Genomic DNA, 17,429 nt, shown 5'->3' on the forward strand with positions numbered 1-17,429 from the left:
CGAAGAGAAGCCACTGCAATGAGAAGCCCGCGCACCACAAAGAAGAGTAGCCGCTGCTCGCTGCAACTAGAGAAAGCCCGCACAGCAACGAAGACCCAACACAGGAAAGAAGGAAGGAAAGAAAGGAGGGAGGAAAGAAAGGGGGGAGGGAGAGGGAGGGAAGGGGAGAGGGAAGGGGAGAGCGAGGGAGAGAGGGAGGGAAGGGGAGAGGGAGGGAGAGAGGGAGGGAGAGGGAGGGAGGGGGAGGGAGGGAGAGGGAGGGAGGGAGGGAGGGAGGGGGAGGGGGAGGGAGGGAGGGGGAGGGGGGGGAGGGAGGGGGAGGGGGAGGGAGAGGGAGGGAGAGGGAGGGAGGGAGGGGGAGGGAGAGGGAGAGGGAGAGGGAGAGGGAGGGAGGGAGGGAGGGGGAGGGAGAGGGAGGGAGAGGGAGGGAGGGAGGGGGAGGGAGAGGGAGGGAGGGAGGGGGAGGGAGAGGGAGGGAGGGAGGGGGAGGGGGAGGGAGGGAGGGAGGGGGAGGGAGAGGGAGGGAGGGAGGGGGAGGGAGGGAGGGGGAGGGGGAGGGAGGGAGGGAGGGGGAGGGAGAGGGAGGGAGGGAGGGGGAGGGGGAGGGAGGGAGGGAGGGGGAGGGAGAGGGAGGGAGGGAGGGGGAGGGAGGGGGAGGGAGGGAGGGGGAGGGAGGGGGAGGGAGAGGGGGGGAGGGAGGGGGAGGGAGGGGGAGGGAGAGGGGGGAGGGAGAGGGAGGGAGAGGGGGGGAGAGAATGAGAAAGAGAAAAAGAGAAAGAAAGAGTTTAGGGAATTCCCTTATGGTCCAGTGGTTAGGACTCTGTACTCTCACTGCCGAGGGCACAGGTTTAATCCCTGGTAGGGGAATTAAAGTCCCACAAAGTGTGTGGCATGGCCAAAACATAAAATAATATTAGAAATAGAGTTACAGAGATAGAAGACAAACTTCTGGTTATCAGGGGATAAGGTGGGTGAGGGAGAACTTGGGAGACTGGGATTGACACACCTACACTACTATTCATATATACAATAGATATAACTAATCAGGACCTGCTGTAGAGCACAGGGAAGGCTACTCAATACTCTGTAATGACCTACATGGGAAGAGAATCTAAAAAAGGGTGGATATATGTGTCTGTATAACTGATTCACTTTGCTGTACACCTGAAAGTAACAACATTGTAAATCAACTATACTCCAATAAAAATTTAAGAATAAAAAAATAAAAGTGTTTAGAGAAAGGGAGAAACTGCTGTCCTTATGTGAGCAGGCTACACCAATTAAATTAGGTATTTCTAAGAAAGAAAAATGAGTGTCACCTGGGACGGCCAGGGATGAAGTCAGAGATTGGCTGGGTTAGTACAGAACCTCCCAGACTGTGAAAATGACAGACAGATGGAGGATGTCAAGGACCTTCCAAAGAGAAATGGTTACGGGGACACAGAGATAGGACTGTAAATAATACAGCCAGAGAGTAGTGCTTGGAAAGAAAGAAAGCTGAGCGTGTGAAGCTGACGTAGAAGAATGTAGAAAAAAAAGTTAAGAGGCAGCAAGACGAGTAACTACACTACCTTTGTCATCTCATTGTGTGTCTCTACCCTTGGCTTTGAAAAATGTAATTCTATCTTCCATGTTTCGCCCCCCCCCACTCCAGGAATACAGAACAAGAAGAAAAAAGAAAATAAATACGAATCAGGAGTTTAGATGGCTTCTTTTCTTCCTCGGTAAGGAACCAGAGCTTCTCAGATCAGGATGTGGTAAAAGTCAGTCCATTAATAAGATTTAACTTAAGGACCAGTATTAATGATGAGGGTATCTGGGCTGTAGACATTCACTTTAAATAACTTATATTAACCTCATTTTCCCATCTCTCTTACGATAGCAAATTTCTTTTTGCAGGAATGTTTTTAGAGAAGTAATTTACGGGCACTTAATTACTAGCATTTAACCAATTCAGCATTCCCTTTTCTAAGAGTCCATTAGGTTTGTTACAATATTAGACATTCCAATCAAATGTCGCTTTCTGCAAAGGTCTCCATTGTCAGTCTCCTCAAAGCAAAGTTTATCTGGACTATTAGACATTCTCTCTCTGCTTTGGCTGTACCAAATTAATTACTTATACCTGAGGTCCACTGCTTCAGAACTTGGGCATCTCAACATTTCTCCAGTGGATTATTAAGAGTCTCATTTTTAAAATAAAATCCTCATTTCATAGTCTGTTTGCTTGAGGTTAAACATAATAGTCTAGTGACTCTTGTATGAAACAGTTCAATGTCATAAGATTCTCTCCTGGATTTTATGGTGATGAACACATTTGAAACAAACGAACCTTTAAGAATACCCTCACAGAGAAGAAGGGGAAAAGGCTTCTGACTTAACTGTCTGGCACCAGTCTCGCAGAATTATTAAAACAAGTCAGAGGTATGATGCAGATCCTACTGTTTATACATCAGCAATAATGAGAGATACGAAAGGGACCTTAGGGGGATTCTAGCCCCTCTCCTTATTTTATAGATTAAAAAAAAAAAAGATCACAGCCCACAAACAGCCTTTAGCTTACAGTGACTTGCTTGGTTCCAATGGCCACTCTCAGGTATTTGTCAAAGGCATCCTTGAAAGAGTACGACAGGGCACAAGCACTGTCATGCTCAGGATTCTTGATTGCTAGCAACTAGCTCTGCTCTGGCTTGTTTAGTCAGGAAAAGACTTTATTAAAGAATATTAGCAGTGCCCAGAACCTCCAGGAGGGCCAAAGAGCCCGACCGGGCTGCGAAGTAGCCGGGAACAACGACCAACCACATCGTAGGGAAAGGGACGGTCACTTGGCAACACCCTCACAGTTCAAAAACCATGACGCTGACACGGCTCGCAACCATGAGACCTGGGAGAGATGCCAGTTCTTCTGGCTGCCCCTAGGAGCTGGGCATCTCCACCACCACCATCCTTTCCAGAGAAGGATTTCTGTACAAGCACCACCTCACACTGCTCATTTCTCTATCCCATCTTGGGCGAGCACGCCTGATGAGTGGGCCTAACCACAAAGAAGACTAGAAAATTAGTTTTTCAGCTTTTACCTTAGGGAGGTAAGACTTAAAAAGAAATTGCCTAAACGTTAGAAACTAGGACAAACGTCCACCAAGTCTACCAAGATTGACAGAGCGTCTTTAAAAAACTTTTATTTCCACATGGGCATCCGGAAGGAAAATGATCTTCTTCCCTCAAACTTCCCCCACCCCCAATAATTTGGCTTCTAACACTTGTGTGATTTTGACACACGTTATAAAACAGAAAATACATTTTTTCATTCCGCTCCTGGGAGCTCCCCTTTTTACACAAGAATGCCAAAGCCCACTTGGTGGCCAGCAGAGAGAAGGGAACCTTCTCCAAGCTCACACTACATTGACTAAAGCTCTTGACCTTTTTTTTAAATTACTTTTTTAAATTGAAGTATAGTTGATTTACAGTGTTGTTAATTGCTGCTGTAGAGCAAAGTGATTCAGTTATACATATATACACATTCTTTTTTCATATTCTTTTCCATTATGGTTTATCACAGGATATTGAATATAGTTCCCTGTGCTATACAGTAGGACCTTGTTGTTTATCCATGCTATACATAATAGTTTGCATCTGCTAACCCCAAACTCCCAATCCATTCCTCCCCCAGCCCTCCCCCCTGGCAACCACAAGTCTGTTCTCCATGTCTGTGAGTCTGTTTGTTTCATAGATAACTTCATTTGTGTCATATTTTAGATTCCATATGTAAGTGATATCATATGGAATTTGTCTTTCTCCGTCTGACTTACTTCACTTAGTATGATAATCTCACGTTGCTGCAAATGGCATTATTTCATTCTTTTTTATGGCTGAGTAGTGTTCCATTGTGTATATGTACCACAATTTCTTTATCCATTCACTATGGAAAATAGTATGGAGGTTCCTCAAAAAACTAAAAACAGAGTTGCCATATGATCCAGCAATCTCACTCCTGGGTATATATCTGGACAAAACTATAATGCAAAAAAATAACATGCACCCATATATTCATAGCAGCACTGTTCACAATAGCCAAGACATGGCCCTTGACCTTCTTACCTTTCTAATTCCAGCACCGTCTTGACTCCTTGATGAGATAAAAACAAGAAGATTGCCCAGCATGCAGTGGCTCAAGGCTAGAATCTGTCAGTTGCTTGGCTTTGGGCTTTAATTCTCAGACATTGAATTATTTTGAGGAGGCTGTTTACCTTGATGTGTGCAGAATTAGCCTTAGACACTAAGCCTTTAGGGCAAGTTTTATTGTCCAAGGCAAATATAACCTGTTAAGATTTACAGACTTTATTAACAGCAATAACCATTTTACAACCAACATCAGTAAATCAGGGTTTATCGAGAACTCTACAATTTTAATCTGTGGAAAAGCATTAAAATGTCGGATTTTCATTGGACATAATTTCTAACTTTTATGAAAGATAGATTTTCCATTTAACTGGGGAGTAAAAAAAAGTGCAGTGTGGGATAATGAATTGTTTTGAAAAGAGCAAATTGGTTTTAGCTAAACAATGGTGTCAAACACTAAAAAGCTGCCATCTTTCGTTAGAACTGCCCCAAGGTTAAGGTTAAAAGCAACTGTAGTAACAAATACGTTCTAATACATCTAGTGATAGGATGGGCTCATAGCATTTAGAAAAGCTTGAATTATTGTCTGTTCACATTTCAGGCATTTTAGGGAAAGTGTACGACCAATTATTTCGTCGAACCTGTGTCTATATGAGTCTGGTGAGAACTTCCGAGTTCCTATGCCGTGTTTCCAAAAGTGTTTTTTTAGTAACAGTAATGCCATTCATAAGACTCTTTCATGGGGTAAGCAAGGTGAAAAACATTGATAGTCACCAGCTTCTATAAATAACCTTTTATTTCCTCCACGCACAAGATTACAAGAGAGGAAAGCAGGAAACTTTATGGTGGCTTCATCCTCTGATGAGCTTCAAAGGCGAGAACAAAGGGCACAGGCTGGGGAGCCCACGGTGACAAGGGATGGTCTGAGCAGCAACCTTCTTCATGGGGCTCAGAATGTGTCATAAATTGCAAGAGTTTTCAGCTTTAATCTGGATCCCCAACCATAACGGAGCCTTACATCCTCCTCTGAGGATCAAAGGTTTATGATGCTTTAGAAAAGGAGGAAGAAAAGAAGTCACAATAATCTCTACTATTTATTTAGTATTAGAAACTGTGTTAGATGCTTTGCACATTCTTGGGTTTCCTTCTTCTTTAGTTTGAGCAATCCTACAGGAAAAGTACTGCTCCTACTTTCAGATGAGGACTCTGAGGTTCAGGGTGGCTAGTCCTAGGTTCAGGGTCCTAGAAGTTAGGAGGAGCTAGTCCGTGTCGAACCCCAGTCCGTGCGACTCTGAAGTTCCTACTTTCCCCCCACGATGCCAAACTAACAATCCTCAGTTCTCTTTCGACCATTTCCGGACGCCATGGCTGTATCCCAGGAGAGAGACCCCTGTGATACAGACATCAGTATGTGCTCATCGGAATATACCCAGGGCCCTTCACAACAAGGAGATCTGTCGGGGCCATGGCCAAATGTGGGGAAAATTGTAATGAGAGCAGAGATCACCCTTATCCTCTCCCCTTCATATGCCCCCGTTTCTTCCCCTCCAAGGCCCCCTCTCTGGAACTGTAGACATTCAGTACTTCTCACTTCCTAAGATAGCATCCAACCCAGGCTCCAGGCTGCTTGTTACCCTCAGCTCCCAAAGCCTCTATTCTCTCTGTGCTCTGTTCTTAGTTTTATCACCAGATTACCTATTTCAAACAAAGAAACACAGCACTTAGAGCAGATTTAGGATTAGGAAATTAGCTAGAAGAGATTTGAAACAAAAAACTCTATTTCTAAGGGTGGGTGGAATGTCAGGCAGCAGAGCAAGCAGATATGCTATCACTGGCCTAGGGGCTCCCAAGCTTCATAAAGGCTTTGGGGGAAGCCAACTAAACCCACCATCTCACTAAAAAGAAACACAAACCATCAAAGAAAAGAAAGATCTGAGCTTTAAGGTTCAATTGGCTTCTTGGTGATCTGAGAGCTTGGACAAGTTCTGTAAGATGGACGAAAAGTATCAACAGCTTTCTAGCACCTCACAGCAGTCTTCTGCAAATTGAATGAAATAACATAGAGAAACTACTAAACACAGTGCCTGGCACATGGAGATACTCCATAAATGGTAGCTCTTTCTATGCTTATACAAACTACCTTCTCTGGTCATATAGATGGAGTTAGTTAATTGCCAACTAAGTTCTACCTTGCAGAGAGAAGATAATCGTGTATGTCTTGTGAAAGTAAGACCTGCCCCCAAGGTTCCTTTCAATGTGCCAAGTAGGAGACCTCCACCTCCTATGTCACTGCAGGACAAAACCAGCTGGTACATCAGTAGCCCTGCCAGCCACAACTCCTTCTACTGATGATCCCTTGGGTCCCACAGGAGGTGGGTAGGAAGGGGACCAGTGGTGCAGTGGAGAGGGTGAAACACCATCTGCTCCGGGAAGATATCTCTGACTGATGTTATTTCACAGTGACAATTTCACAACTAATCAATTTCCAATCCCAGTTCCCGCCATTCTGAAGAGTCATTACTGCAGGTTCCTCGCACGACTGTGAGGTCAGTAAGCACAAAAATACTCTTTGAGACCTGAAGACCCCACGACAGGCACTGGCAGACATCTCCACCCTGCGAGACCCCGACCGTGGAAGGTATGAATATTTTCACCTTCCTTCCCTCTCTGTGTCCGTCTCTCTCACAGCTTTCTTCTCTGGGTCTGTCTTCCCTTCAACAAACACACAGATGTTGGTGGTAATAACTAGTGTGTAAGCTATTGCTGAAACTAAAACAGCTGTAAATACTGGTGCACAGATATAGGTAGTATCCAACTCACAAATAAGTGAAATTTCAAAGTAACTCAAGTGTTTGGAACCCAGATGCTTTCCCGCCTTAAGATAATGCTATAAAAGCTTGTTAGGGGGCTTCCCTGGTGGCGCAGTGGTTGAGAGTCCGCCTGCTGATGCAGGGGACACAGGTTCGTGCCCCGGTCCGGGAAGATCCCACATGGCGCGGAGCGGCTGGGCCCGTGAGCCGTGGCCGCTTAGCCTGCGCGGCCGGAGCCTTTGCTCCGCAACGGGAGAGGCCACAGCAGTGAGAGGCCCGCGTACCGCAAAAAAAAAAAAAAAAAAAACACACACACACACACAAAAACCCAGCTTCTTAGGGGCCAACAATAGCCATTAACCCACAGTGTAGCTGAAACACTGTCTATTTTCACCTATAATACAAAATGTAGAAAACAAAGCTTTCTCCTCCACCTCCCACCTCAGCTCAGAATTTCTGTTTTAAACCATCCTACAGCCACAGCTGCTCCTTGAAATGGCCCTCTATTTATTTTCAGCCAGCCTGGCTCTGAAATTTATTTCTAATGACATCTACATGCCTAAAAATAAGAGTGATATGATGTCAAAAGGGGAATGGGGAGTGGACTGAGTTCAAGAGTGGCCCCCTTCCAAGTTTCATGTCCACACGTAAACTGTGCACATGACCTTACTTGGAAAAGGGTGCACTGTGACCCAGAACATTAACACGAGTCCTTACTGGGTTGAGGCTGGCCCTAATCCAGTAATTCATGTCCTTATAAGAAGAGGAAAATTCAGACACATGGAGATACAGAGACAAGAATAACATGTGAACTGTCTGTAGTAATGTGTCTACTAACCAAGGACACTAAGGATTGCCAGAAACCACCAGAAGCTAAGAGAGAAACTCATTTTCTAGAGCCCCCAGGAAAACTAACCCTGCCTGCACCCTGATTTCAGACTTCTGGACTTCAGAACTGTGAGAGAAACCACCTTTATTGTTTTAAGCTACCCAGTAAGTAGTAATTTGACACAGCAATCCTAGGAAACTAATACAGGAAGTAAATACCTACAGTGTGGAAATCTGGCAGGAGGGTAGGTACCAGAAAAGAAAATATACTTTCTTACTGACATGTCTGGATTTATTATATTCCCCCCTCCACTGTTCAACAACTCTTCCAAATGTTTTCACTGACATCAGTGTGTGTGGCTATTGGAAGTTTTTCACATCCTGATCTGCTCCCGTGGTTACAGCTGAAAAGCAGATCAGAAGCAAATAAAGATGGAAAATGAATTGAGCCAATAGGCACGACTCACTTGCCTTCAAGAACAGGGTGCTGGGGCAAGAAACCTTCGGACGGATGTCCAAAGAGCTGCTTCAAACTTCAACCCAAGTTCAGCTTTTCCCAGGTAGGTGAACAGCTAGGAAGGCTGCTTACTTCCTAGAGGCTAACCCCTTTCCCCACAGGACTCCTCCCTCCCGACCATGGCCCCAGAGAGCCTCAGAGTCCTTAGAATTCCTAAATCCTTGCAGCCTCTGGGAAGATGCTTCCGTGTGTGTGTGCGTGTGCATGCATGTGTACACATTCATGCACGCATTTACACACCAAGGTGTATTTTCCCCTTTGGCTATTATTCTATATACTTTTCCAGGCTGCACATTCTTTACCCTTCTCTGCTTTGTTCTTTGTTTCTACTTATGTCTTCAAAGACCGAGTGAAGAAGGTCTTACCCATTTTCTAGTACCAGAATAGGAGAAAAACAAAACGAACAAGAGTCTAGTGGATTTCACAGTTTTGTCTGGGGCTAGTCCTGGTACAAGCTCAAATATCCAGGAATAAAGGCAGGAAACAATTTTTCATTCATATTCAACAGATAGTTATTGAACACCTGGATGTGAAAAGCACTGTTTTATGTTCTGGGGATACAGTGATAAAAAATGAACAAAATTCCCCTCATGGAGCATAAGTTCTAATAGGCAGAAAATAAGCCAAATAAATACAGTATGTTTGTGCTAAGAGCTGAGTTAATATAAAGCAGAGAAAGGGGCTTGAAAGTAGACATATAGGGTAGGGAAGTGACATTTTCATCAGAGTGCCCAGAGCAGGCCTCACGGAGCAGGTGATACCTAAGCAAGCCCTGAAGGAAGGGATGAATCGATGTAATAACTGGGGAAGAGTGTTCTAGCAGAGGGGCCAGCATGTGCAAAGGCCCTGGGGCAGTTGCATGGCTGGTGCAGCTGAGGAAGAGTGAGGAGGCCAGTGTGGCTATAGCAGGGTCAGAAGCGAAGAGCAGAAGATGAGGTCAGAGGCAAAAGCAGGCTAGGTTATGCTGGACCACATAAGGTGCCAAAATAAAATAGACTTTTACTCTGAGTGCTCTGGGGACCTTTTGGAAGACCGAACAGTTATCGCTTAAATAGGTGCAAGACCTTTGGTGGGTCTTTGGTCTGAGCATCCGTTTTCTTGCCTCTAAACTGCAAAGGCTGTGCCAGGAAAATATCCAAGTTCTCCTCCAGTTGTAAAAATTAATTTCTAGACATCTAGAGAATGTTCAGTTCCCACAGGACAGCTAATAAAACCATGACCTTCCTTCCGTCTTCACTTCTCTCTGATGCTGGCAAAGTTGACAGAGTGACCCAGCCCAGGCCTGGAAGGAAGCCTGGTTATGAGAGACGGTGGTGACTACAGCAAACTGCTGGTACCCAAGTCAGACTCCCAGAAGCACATGGGGCATCCTCAATGAGATTGACATTCACCTGGGCACTCACGCCCTGCTGCCTGTCCCCCTGCTTGGGAATCCAGGGCACACTCTCTACAGAACAAGGTGGGGGCCAAAGGAGATCAAATATCTGTTTGTTTCACATTAAATATTGGGTTGGCCAAAAACTTCGTTCGGGATTTTCGTAAGATGTTACAGAAAACCCCAAACGAACTTTTTGGCCAACCCAATACAAATCTAAAAATAAGCATTTTCCTTTCTCATCATTTCACATCATGCATGGAATGTTCACTTTAATTTTCAAGTCCGTTTACTTCATTTCGGGGAAGCATTTGAGCTTGGAATAGTGTCCACCCTGCAGGCTTCCTGCTAGATTGGCGAGTGTGCATGTTTTTTCATTCCCCTTGATACTTTGCACTCCTTTGTCCTTCCAAATGCAAAATCCCAGAGCAATGTTTGCTAAAAGGCGAGGCAAAGGATCCTTTTATGTTGTTTTTTGTTTTTTAAATATCTCTACTTCTCAGTGACTAAACCACGGCTCTTAGGCCAGTTTCCTAGCTTCTCAGAGAGAAGCCACAGCTGGGCCTATCTCCTGCTTGACTGAGGCCTACATTTACAAACACAGGATTCTACCAAGCATTCTTTATACTTCTGAGTACCCCTGTGCAATACGGCCTTAATAACCATATTACTAATCCATCAGAACCTCTTTTAATAGTGACTGAAAGGACACCATCTCTACTACCACAATGTGTTATTACTGATAATTATATTCGAACCATATGATAGAAGTTTCTAGAAAACAAGGAGCAAAACCCACAGGGACTCTGGATTCCTGCCGCCTCACTGGGAACAATGGACAACTGATCAGAGACCTGTGACTTCAACACTTCTTATACCCCTCATGCCAGCGCAGCACCTAAAACCCAACAGATACTCCTGGAATGTTTGTCCCGTAAGCAAATAAAGGATGAGTCAGTGCAGACACCCATGAAACTTGGCACTAGGGCCTGACCTCCTTCTCTCTCTGCACTTTTTCACGTGAATTTGCCTGTTAGATTGATCCAGAAGCCAAGGTCAGATGGAGGACACAGAAGATGCTGCCTGTACCACTGAGGTCCCCAAAGGCAAAGGCACAGAACAAATCCTACCCGGGCTGCCTAGCAAGAGCTTGTGTCAACAAGAAATTAGAGGAGAGACAATTTCCTCTTCCAACTTATTTCCATCAGTCTCTTCACCATCTTTAGCAGTTGGGGCCGGGCAGCAACAAGGCCATACCCAGGCTGGCTCTCATCACCTGTAGCACACAGGACTCGGGCCCTCCCTCTTGGGAACAGGCCTGGTCTTACCTCGGCAGCAGGAACTCCCTCAGGCGGGCGGCAGTGCAGCACGATCATGCCTTCGATGGGAACCTCCCTTCCCTGCGGGTCTTGCTCGAAGTTTTTCCGTAAATCTGCAAAGAACATGAAAGGTAAGACACTTTGCTCTGGGGCCAGTAGGATCCACATTTGCTCCAAAGATTATAAAATAATCTTTTTTTAAAGATTATTATTATTATCAGCTTCAGTTGTGAGCTGAACGTCACAACCTAGATACACACACAAGTCACTGGTTTCAGGGGTTCCTAAACATTCACAAGCATTTTTGTTAAGAAAGAAATCTTAATAAAACTGTCCCTAATGCTCTATATTGAGGTGAAGGGTAAAAGATTTACTGGGGGAGCAGGGAAAGAAAAAAATCTCATTATCTCATGAGTCTTTGCCAGCATTACCTACTTAGTATCTGATAAAGCACTTGGCCTAATAAATTGCCATCCACAGCTATTATGCAGTTGAGATGCACGTGATTTTTTTTTTTTATTAACTAAAGAATGCATTATTAACCTGTAACCTCTGCCATTCCCTTAACCCTCTAGGGAGCTCTAGAAGATGGTAATAGAGTGAGATTACCTATTAGTCTTTTATTTGTAACCAGGGAGAAGAGGCAACATTCAACCACAACAAAATCTATAACCTATCCAACCAAACATATAATTAAAAAACACAACGCCCTCCAGTCCAACGGCAATGCTGGGTATCCATGTAGTGCGTTTCATGGAAGGCTCCAGGCTCTTTGCAAACAAGCTGCACTATTAACCTTTTACACATGGAAGGGTGACACTTGGACAGGTTAATTGGCTTGCCAGTGGTCACGGAGAATATTAGTGCCGGTGATGGGGAAAAATTCACCAAGTGTCTGGACATCAGTATCTGACTGCTCACCAGCAAAGCTTTCTCAGGGAAAAGGATACAGGGACAGTTCGAAAGAGAGAAAGAGCATCATTTGCACAGCTTTCCACTTAAGCATATGCTTCATTAATAAGAGTGGGAGTTGGCCTTTGCTTCTTTTTGAGGTGTCATAACAACACTTCGATAATTTTACAGCACGAGCTTAATTCCCACTGGCACTTGAAGGCCTGGGATGGTGGAGCAAAGACAGTTTTACTAGTCTTTCGAAGATTCCCCCCTCCCTCCCGGACAATGTATTTTTCTTCAATCGAGGATCTCAAATTACAGGCTGTGGATTTATTGATTTAATTTTCTTTAGTGCTACAATAACATGAAATATGTTCTCTGTAAAGAGCAGAGCTTCAGAATCAGTTACATCTTTATAAGTTGTATAAATACATTAAACTTGCTTTTAGCAAGTCAAAAACATGCCATGAATAAAAAGCACAGCAATCCATGTATTCACTTTCTTCAGAATTTTACTATTAATGTTTTCCCTCCCAGAGGCAACTGACGTCTTCTGTCAGTAGAGCTGTCTATTCGGAGATCTTCAGGAGTATATTTGAAGCAAAGGATCTTATAAGGACTCACACTGTAGGCAGGTGGCAGGATCTATTTTCCCATCTCTCTGCTGTCCACCAAATTGTAAAGCCAAGCTTCCTTCTACTGGAGATCTGTGAATTGCCACAGCCTTTACGATTCAGAATTTCTGACTCTCAAGTGTGAGGAAGTTCACATAACTGATGACAAAACTACAAGTGATGAAAATGTGAATAATCCTCAGGATGAAAAATCTCACATTTCCTGCAAAATGTGACCACAAATTCTCCTTTGCTCTCCCCCAAGGGATCCTTGAGTCAGAAATCCTCTTTCTGTATGACTAATATATTCATCAGGACTATAGTAACCCCCCTTTATCCATGGAGGATCCATTCCAAGAACCCCAGTGGATGCCTGAAACCACAGATAGCACCAAATCCTATATATACTGTTTAGTCCTATGCACACATACCTATGATAAAGTTCAATTTATAAATTAGGCACAGTAAGAGATCAACAATACCACTAATAAAATAGAACAATTAAAACAATATACTGTGATAAAAGTTATGTGAATGTAATCTCTCTCAAAATATCTTATTGTACGAATTTAATGATTCTCCACCTTAACTAAGGACTCATCATGTATTCTGGCCATTATGGGGTATGACGGCAAAACTGGCATGAATTTCTTTTTCCTTCTCACAATGTCACGGACAGAAGATTTGTGCTTACGATAGATCTTAGCAACCTCAGCATACAATTTTTTCTTTCTTTTTAAAGTCAAGAACTTTCACTTTTTCACTTAAAGAAAGCACTTTCCAGCACCTGTTTGACATATACGAATTTCCAGCATTACCACCCTTGCACTTTGGGGCCATTATCAATTAAAAGGAGGGTTACTTGAACTCAAGTACTGTGATACCAGGACAGTTGATGTGATAACCGAGATGGTTCCTAAGAGATTAATGGGCGGTTTACTCTGGACAAAGGGATGATTCTCGTCCTGGGCAGGATGGAGTTGGATGGCATGAGATTTCATCATGCTTCTCAGAATGGCATGTGACTTAAAACTTATGAATTATTTCTGGAATTTTCCATTTAATATTTTCAGAGTAAGGTTGACCATGGGTAACTAAAACCACAGATAAGGGGGATGACTCTATACTGAAATGAATCTATTGTAGAGTGTGAGTGACTCTTACGTGACACATCAGTTTGTTAATGGAAAGAAAGGGTTGTGTTTTTGTGGTTCATTTTGTTTGGTTTGTTTGCCATGTTTTTCTTTTCTTTGATTGCTTTGTTTTCTAAAGGAAGTCTTACCCAGTGTTGCTACATGATGACTGCAGTTTTGACAACACCAAATAATCTGCATTCAACCAAATGAAGCACAGAAAATGAATAGCATGAATTTCTATTTTGTCTTACACTATTTCTATTTTATCTTCTGTTTCCTTTCTTTGCTCACTAGAAATGGAAAAGGTAACAAAATGTATAGTTTTCGGGTACTTCCACACTCCCCTACAGTAACTACATTGGCTGATGAAAAACTAGAGTGAAGTCGTTTTTCCTCCCCATTCCCACCTGCTCAATGAACTAGCTAAGCAAATATGTCTATAAAGAAGGAAAACCCCATACTGACACTGGGATGTAGGAAAGGGTATAGTCTATAAACAAGAAGCTTTGAGAAATTTCTAGTAGATATCATACAGCCAGGGTCAGATTGAAGAAAGGACCCACATAACTTCTTGATCTTCCCAACTGACATTTGCAATCACCATTGAAGGGTTCCAACAAGAAGTATATGGACACTTCTAAATGTGGAGATACAAAGATTAAAGGCAGTAGAGTAGGGGGTCAGGCAACAACTGGGGTGTCATATATATGGATCCAACTCATCATAGGCAGCCCACCACACACTAGATATCACACCAAATGAGAAACCCAAGTGACACTGAGTCCTGGCCTGTGCCTAATACTAGTGGCAGGAACACTGGCATTTTTGATTCCCAAGGAGGGCAAACACACCAGACAAATTCCAGAAAGCTACTGAAAATAGTAAAAATTATGGAGATAAATTCTTAGACACAAAAGGAAATGCTTTCCATTCTACCTACGATTCTCACAATAGGTTACCCAACCTAATTAGTTTCTCCCCCTCTTTTTTTTTTTTTTTTTTTGGCCACGCCGCACGACTTGTGGGATCTTAGTTCCCTGACCAGGGATTGAACCCGGGCCCCTGGCACGGGAACTGCAGAGTCCTAACCACCAGACCACCAGGGAATTCCCAACCTAATTAGTTTCTGAATTGGCAAACTAGATACTTTTATCACCTATGTTAGTTCCAAGGCTTGAAAGATTCAGATAGGAACCTGTGTAACTTCTAATAGTAGGAAAAACATCCCCAGCCATATAAAAAGAATTATGCTACAAATGAAGGAGACAAACCATAGAACTGAAATTAAATGGCTTCCTCTAAGACGGGAAACAAGAGGCATTTTTAGATAACTTCTAATTTAAGTTCTTTAAAATCAAAAGGAAATAGTAACTGAGAATCTAGAGTAGGGATTTATAAATAGGATAACATCTGAGATCAAGAAAACTACCACTATGCAGGAAGAAAAAAACAACATAACTGCTGAATTAGAAATATATATATATGTATATATATATACATATATGTGTGTATATATATGTGTGTGTGTGTTTATATATATATATATATATATATGTATATATATATATATATATATATATAATGGAGATGGTAGACAGCATATTGAAGACTGCTGAAAACTGAACTAGTGAAACAGAAGACAGGTTTATCAGTCAGAATCCAGGCAGGAAAACAGAAAGCATACCAGATGTTTTAATAGAAAATATTAATGTAAAAATTGAAGGGGGCTTCCCGGGTGGCACAGTGGTTGAGAGTCCGCCTGCCGATGCAGGGGACACGGGTTCCTGCCCTGGTCCGGGAAGATCCCACATACCGCGGAGCGGCTGGGCCCGTGAGCCATGGCCGCTGAGCCTGCACGTCCGGAGCCTGTGCTCCACAATGGGAGAGGCCACAGCAGTGAGAGGCCCACGTACCGCAAAAAAAAAACAAGTTGAAGGACTAAAAAGGCAAAAGGGGGAACTGCTAGGAACTGGTCCCACCCTAAGGATGGGGAATGGGGGAACGAAGGGAAGAGGTTGGGGTTATAGAACTTTGAAGCTTGGAGATGGCTCGGTTCTCCAAGGAGAGGGCACTGGGTTTTGGTGCTGGCACCTCAGGAACTTGGAAGAGGGACCCAAGGCATGGAGACCTAGACCTCTGAAGAAAGACTGTCCACCAGACTGGTGCTGGCATCTCTTGGGGGAAGGGGATGGAGAGGGAGAGCATAATAAAGCTGGATCTGGAAGTACTTAAAAAAAAATAAGTGCGAAACAAGAAGAAGCTGCCACTTCTAAGATAAAGAAACTCTGCTGGGATGATGGTGACAAAGACAGAAAATTAACAGAAAGAAGTAGCCTTCCTCCCTATTTCACTGTCCAGTCTCCTGTGGCACCCCCTATTGGTGGAACCTTACAGGGAGCCGGGATCTGGCAAGGAAGTCCCAGCCTTAGCTTCACAAATTACAAACCAGTGGTTTTCGAGATAGAAGGCAATGGCTTAGCATCCAGCAAAACCCAGTTTAAGTAACGTCCTCTAGGGACTTCCCTGGTGGTGCAGTGGTTAAGAATCCGCCTGCCAATGCAGGGGACACGGGTTCGAGCCCTGGTCCAGGAGGATCCCACATGCAGCTGAGCAACTAAGCCCGTGCACCACAACTACTGAGCCTGCGCTCTAGAGCCCATGAGCCACAACTAATGAGCCCACGTGCCACAACTACTGAAGCCCGTGCGCCTAGAGCCAGTGCTCTGCAACAAGTGAAACCACTGCAATGAGAAGCCCGCACACCACAACGAAGAGTAGCCCCTGCTCGCCGCAACTAGAGAAAGCCCACGTACAGCAACAAAGACCCAACGCAGCCAAAAATCAATCCATAAATAATAAAATAAATTTATTTTTTAAAAAAAGAAATGTCCTCTAGTAGGGCTCTAATAATTGCTTACTCCATATCTGTTTTCCTCACTAGATCATCAGTGCGATGAATGTGGGTTTTATGTCTGAGATGTTCATCTTTACAGTCCCAGTGCCTACTAACCAGTTGATACAGGGAAGGTTCTTAATAAATACAAGTTGAATAAATGAGCTAAGAGGAAAATGATAAAATGATAATGAATTTACCAGAAAAAAAGATGAAATAAATAACAAAAGATAATGTTGAGATAGAGAAATATGATTTAAATATCATTGGAAATTTAGAAGGAGACAACAAGCTCAAAGAAAATAAATGATAATTAATTTAATAATGGTAACAATGTCTTCTCCAAGCTGGAAAACAAACCAACTTCAGTTTACAAACGAGCTCATTGCATACAAGGCAAAATAATTTTGAAAAGAAAAAAAAGTCCCTGGATATATCATAGTTGAAAGTTTGAATTAACAAAATTTTTAAAAATTGTAAAAATAATTTTACAAGTATTTTACAGTAAATAAACAGAAGTAACTAAAAATTTCACATATTGAAAGAATTAATATTGTTAAAATGTCCATATTATCCAAAGCCAATTCAATGCAACCCCTATCAGAATCCCAATGTCATTTTCACAGAAACAGAACAAAAATCCTAAACTCAGCATGGAACCACAGAAGACCCTGAAGAGCCAAAACAATCCTGAAAAAGAACAAAGCGGGAGGCACTGCATTTCCTGATTTCACACTATACTACAAAGCAGTAGTCATCAACACAGTATGGTATAGGTATAAATACAGACAAATAGATCAATGAAACAGAATCGAGAACCCAGAAATAAAACCTCATAGGTATGGTTCAATGTTTGATAAGGGATACAAGTATACCAAACAGGGAAAGGATGGTCTCTTCAATAGTGGTGCTGGACAAACTGGATAT

At 43.1% G+C, this 17,429-nt stretch overlaps 1 protein-coding gene across 3 annotated transcripts in view; it reads right to left on the reverse strand.

Annotated features, from left to right (window-relative positions):
• The window catches only part of UNC5D (unc-5 netrin receptor D), a gene marked incomplete at its 5' end in the record, with an annotated part of 606,527 nt that overhangs the window by 207,587 nt on the left and 381,511 nt on the right, over positions 1 to 17,429 (reverse strand). For all 3 annotated transcript variants that reach the window (XM_082608626.1, XM_082608624.1, XM_082608625.1), the window contains one exon: positions 10,975 to 11,078. In XM_082608626.1, the coding sequence (XP_082464752.1) occupies positions 10,975 to 11,078 (104 nt within the window). The remainder of the gene's footprint in view (positions 1 to 10,974; positions 11,079 to 17,429) is intronic.

Source organism: Mesoplodon mirus (assembly GCF_964341445.2).
Source record: "Mesoplodon mirus genome assembly, chromosome: 20".
Classification (NCBI taxonomy): Eukaryota; Metazoa; Chordata; class Mammalia; order Artiodactyla; family Ziphiidae; genus Mesoplodon; species Mesoplodon mirus.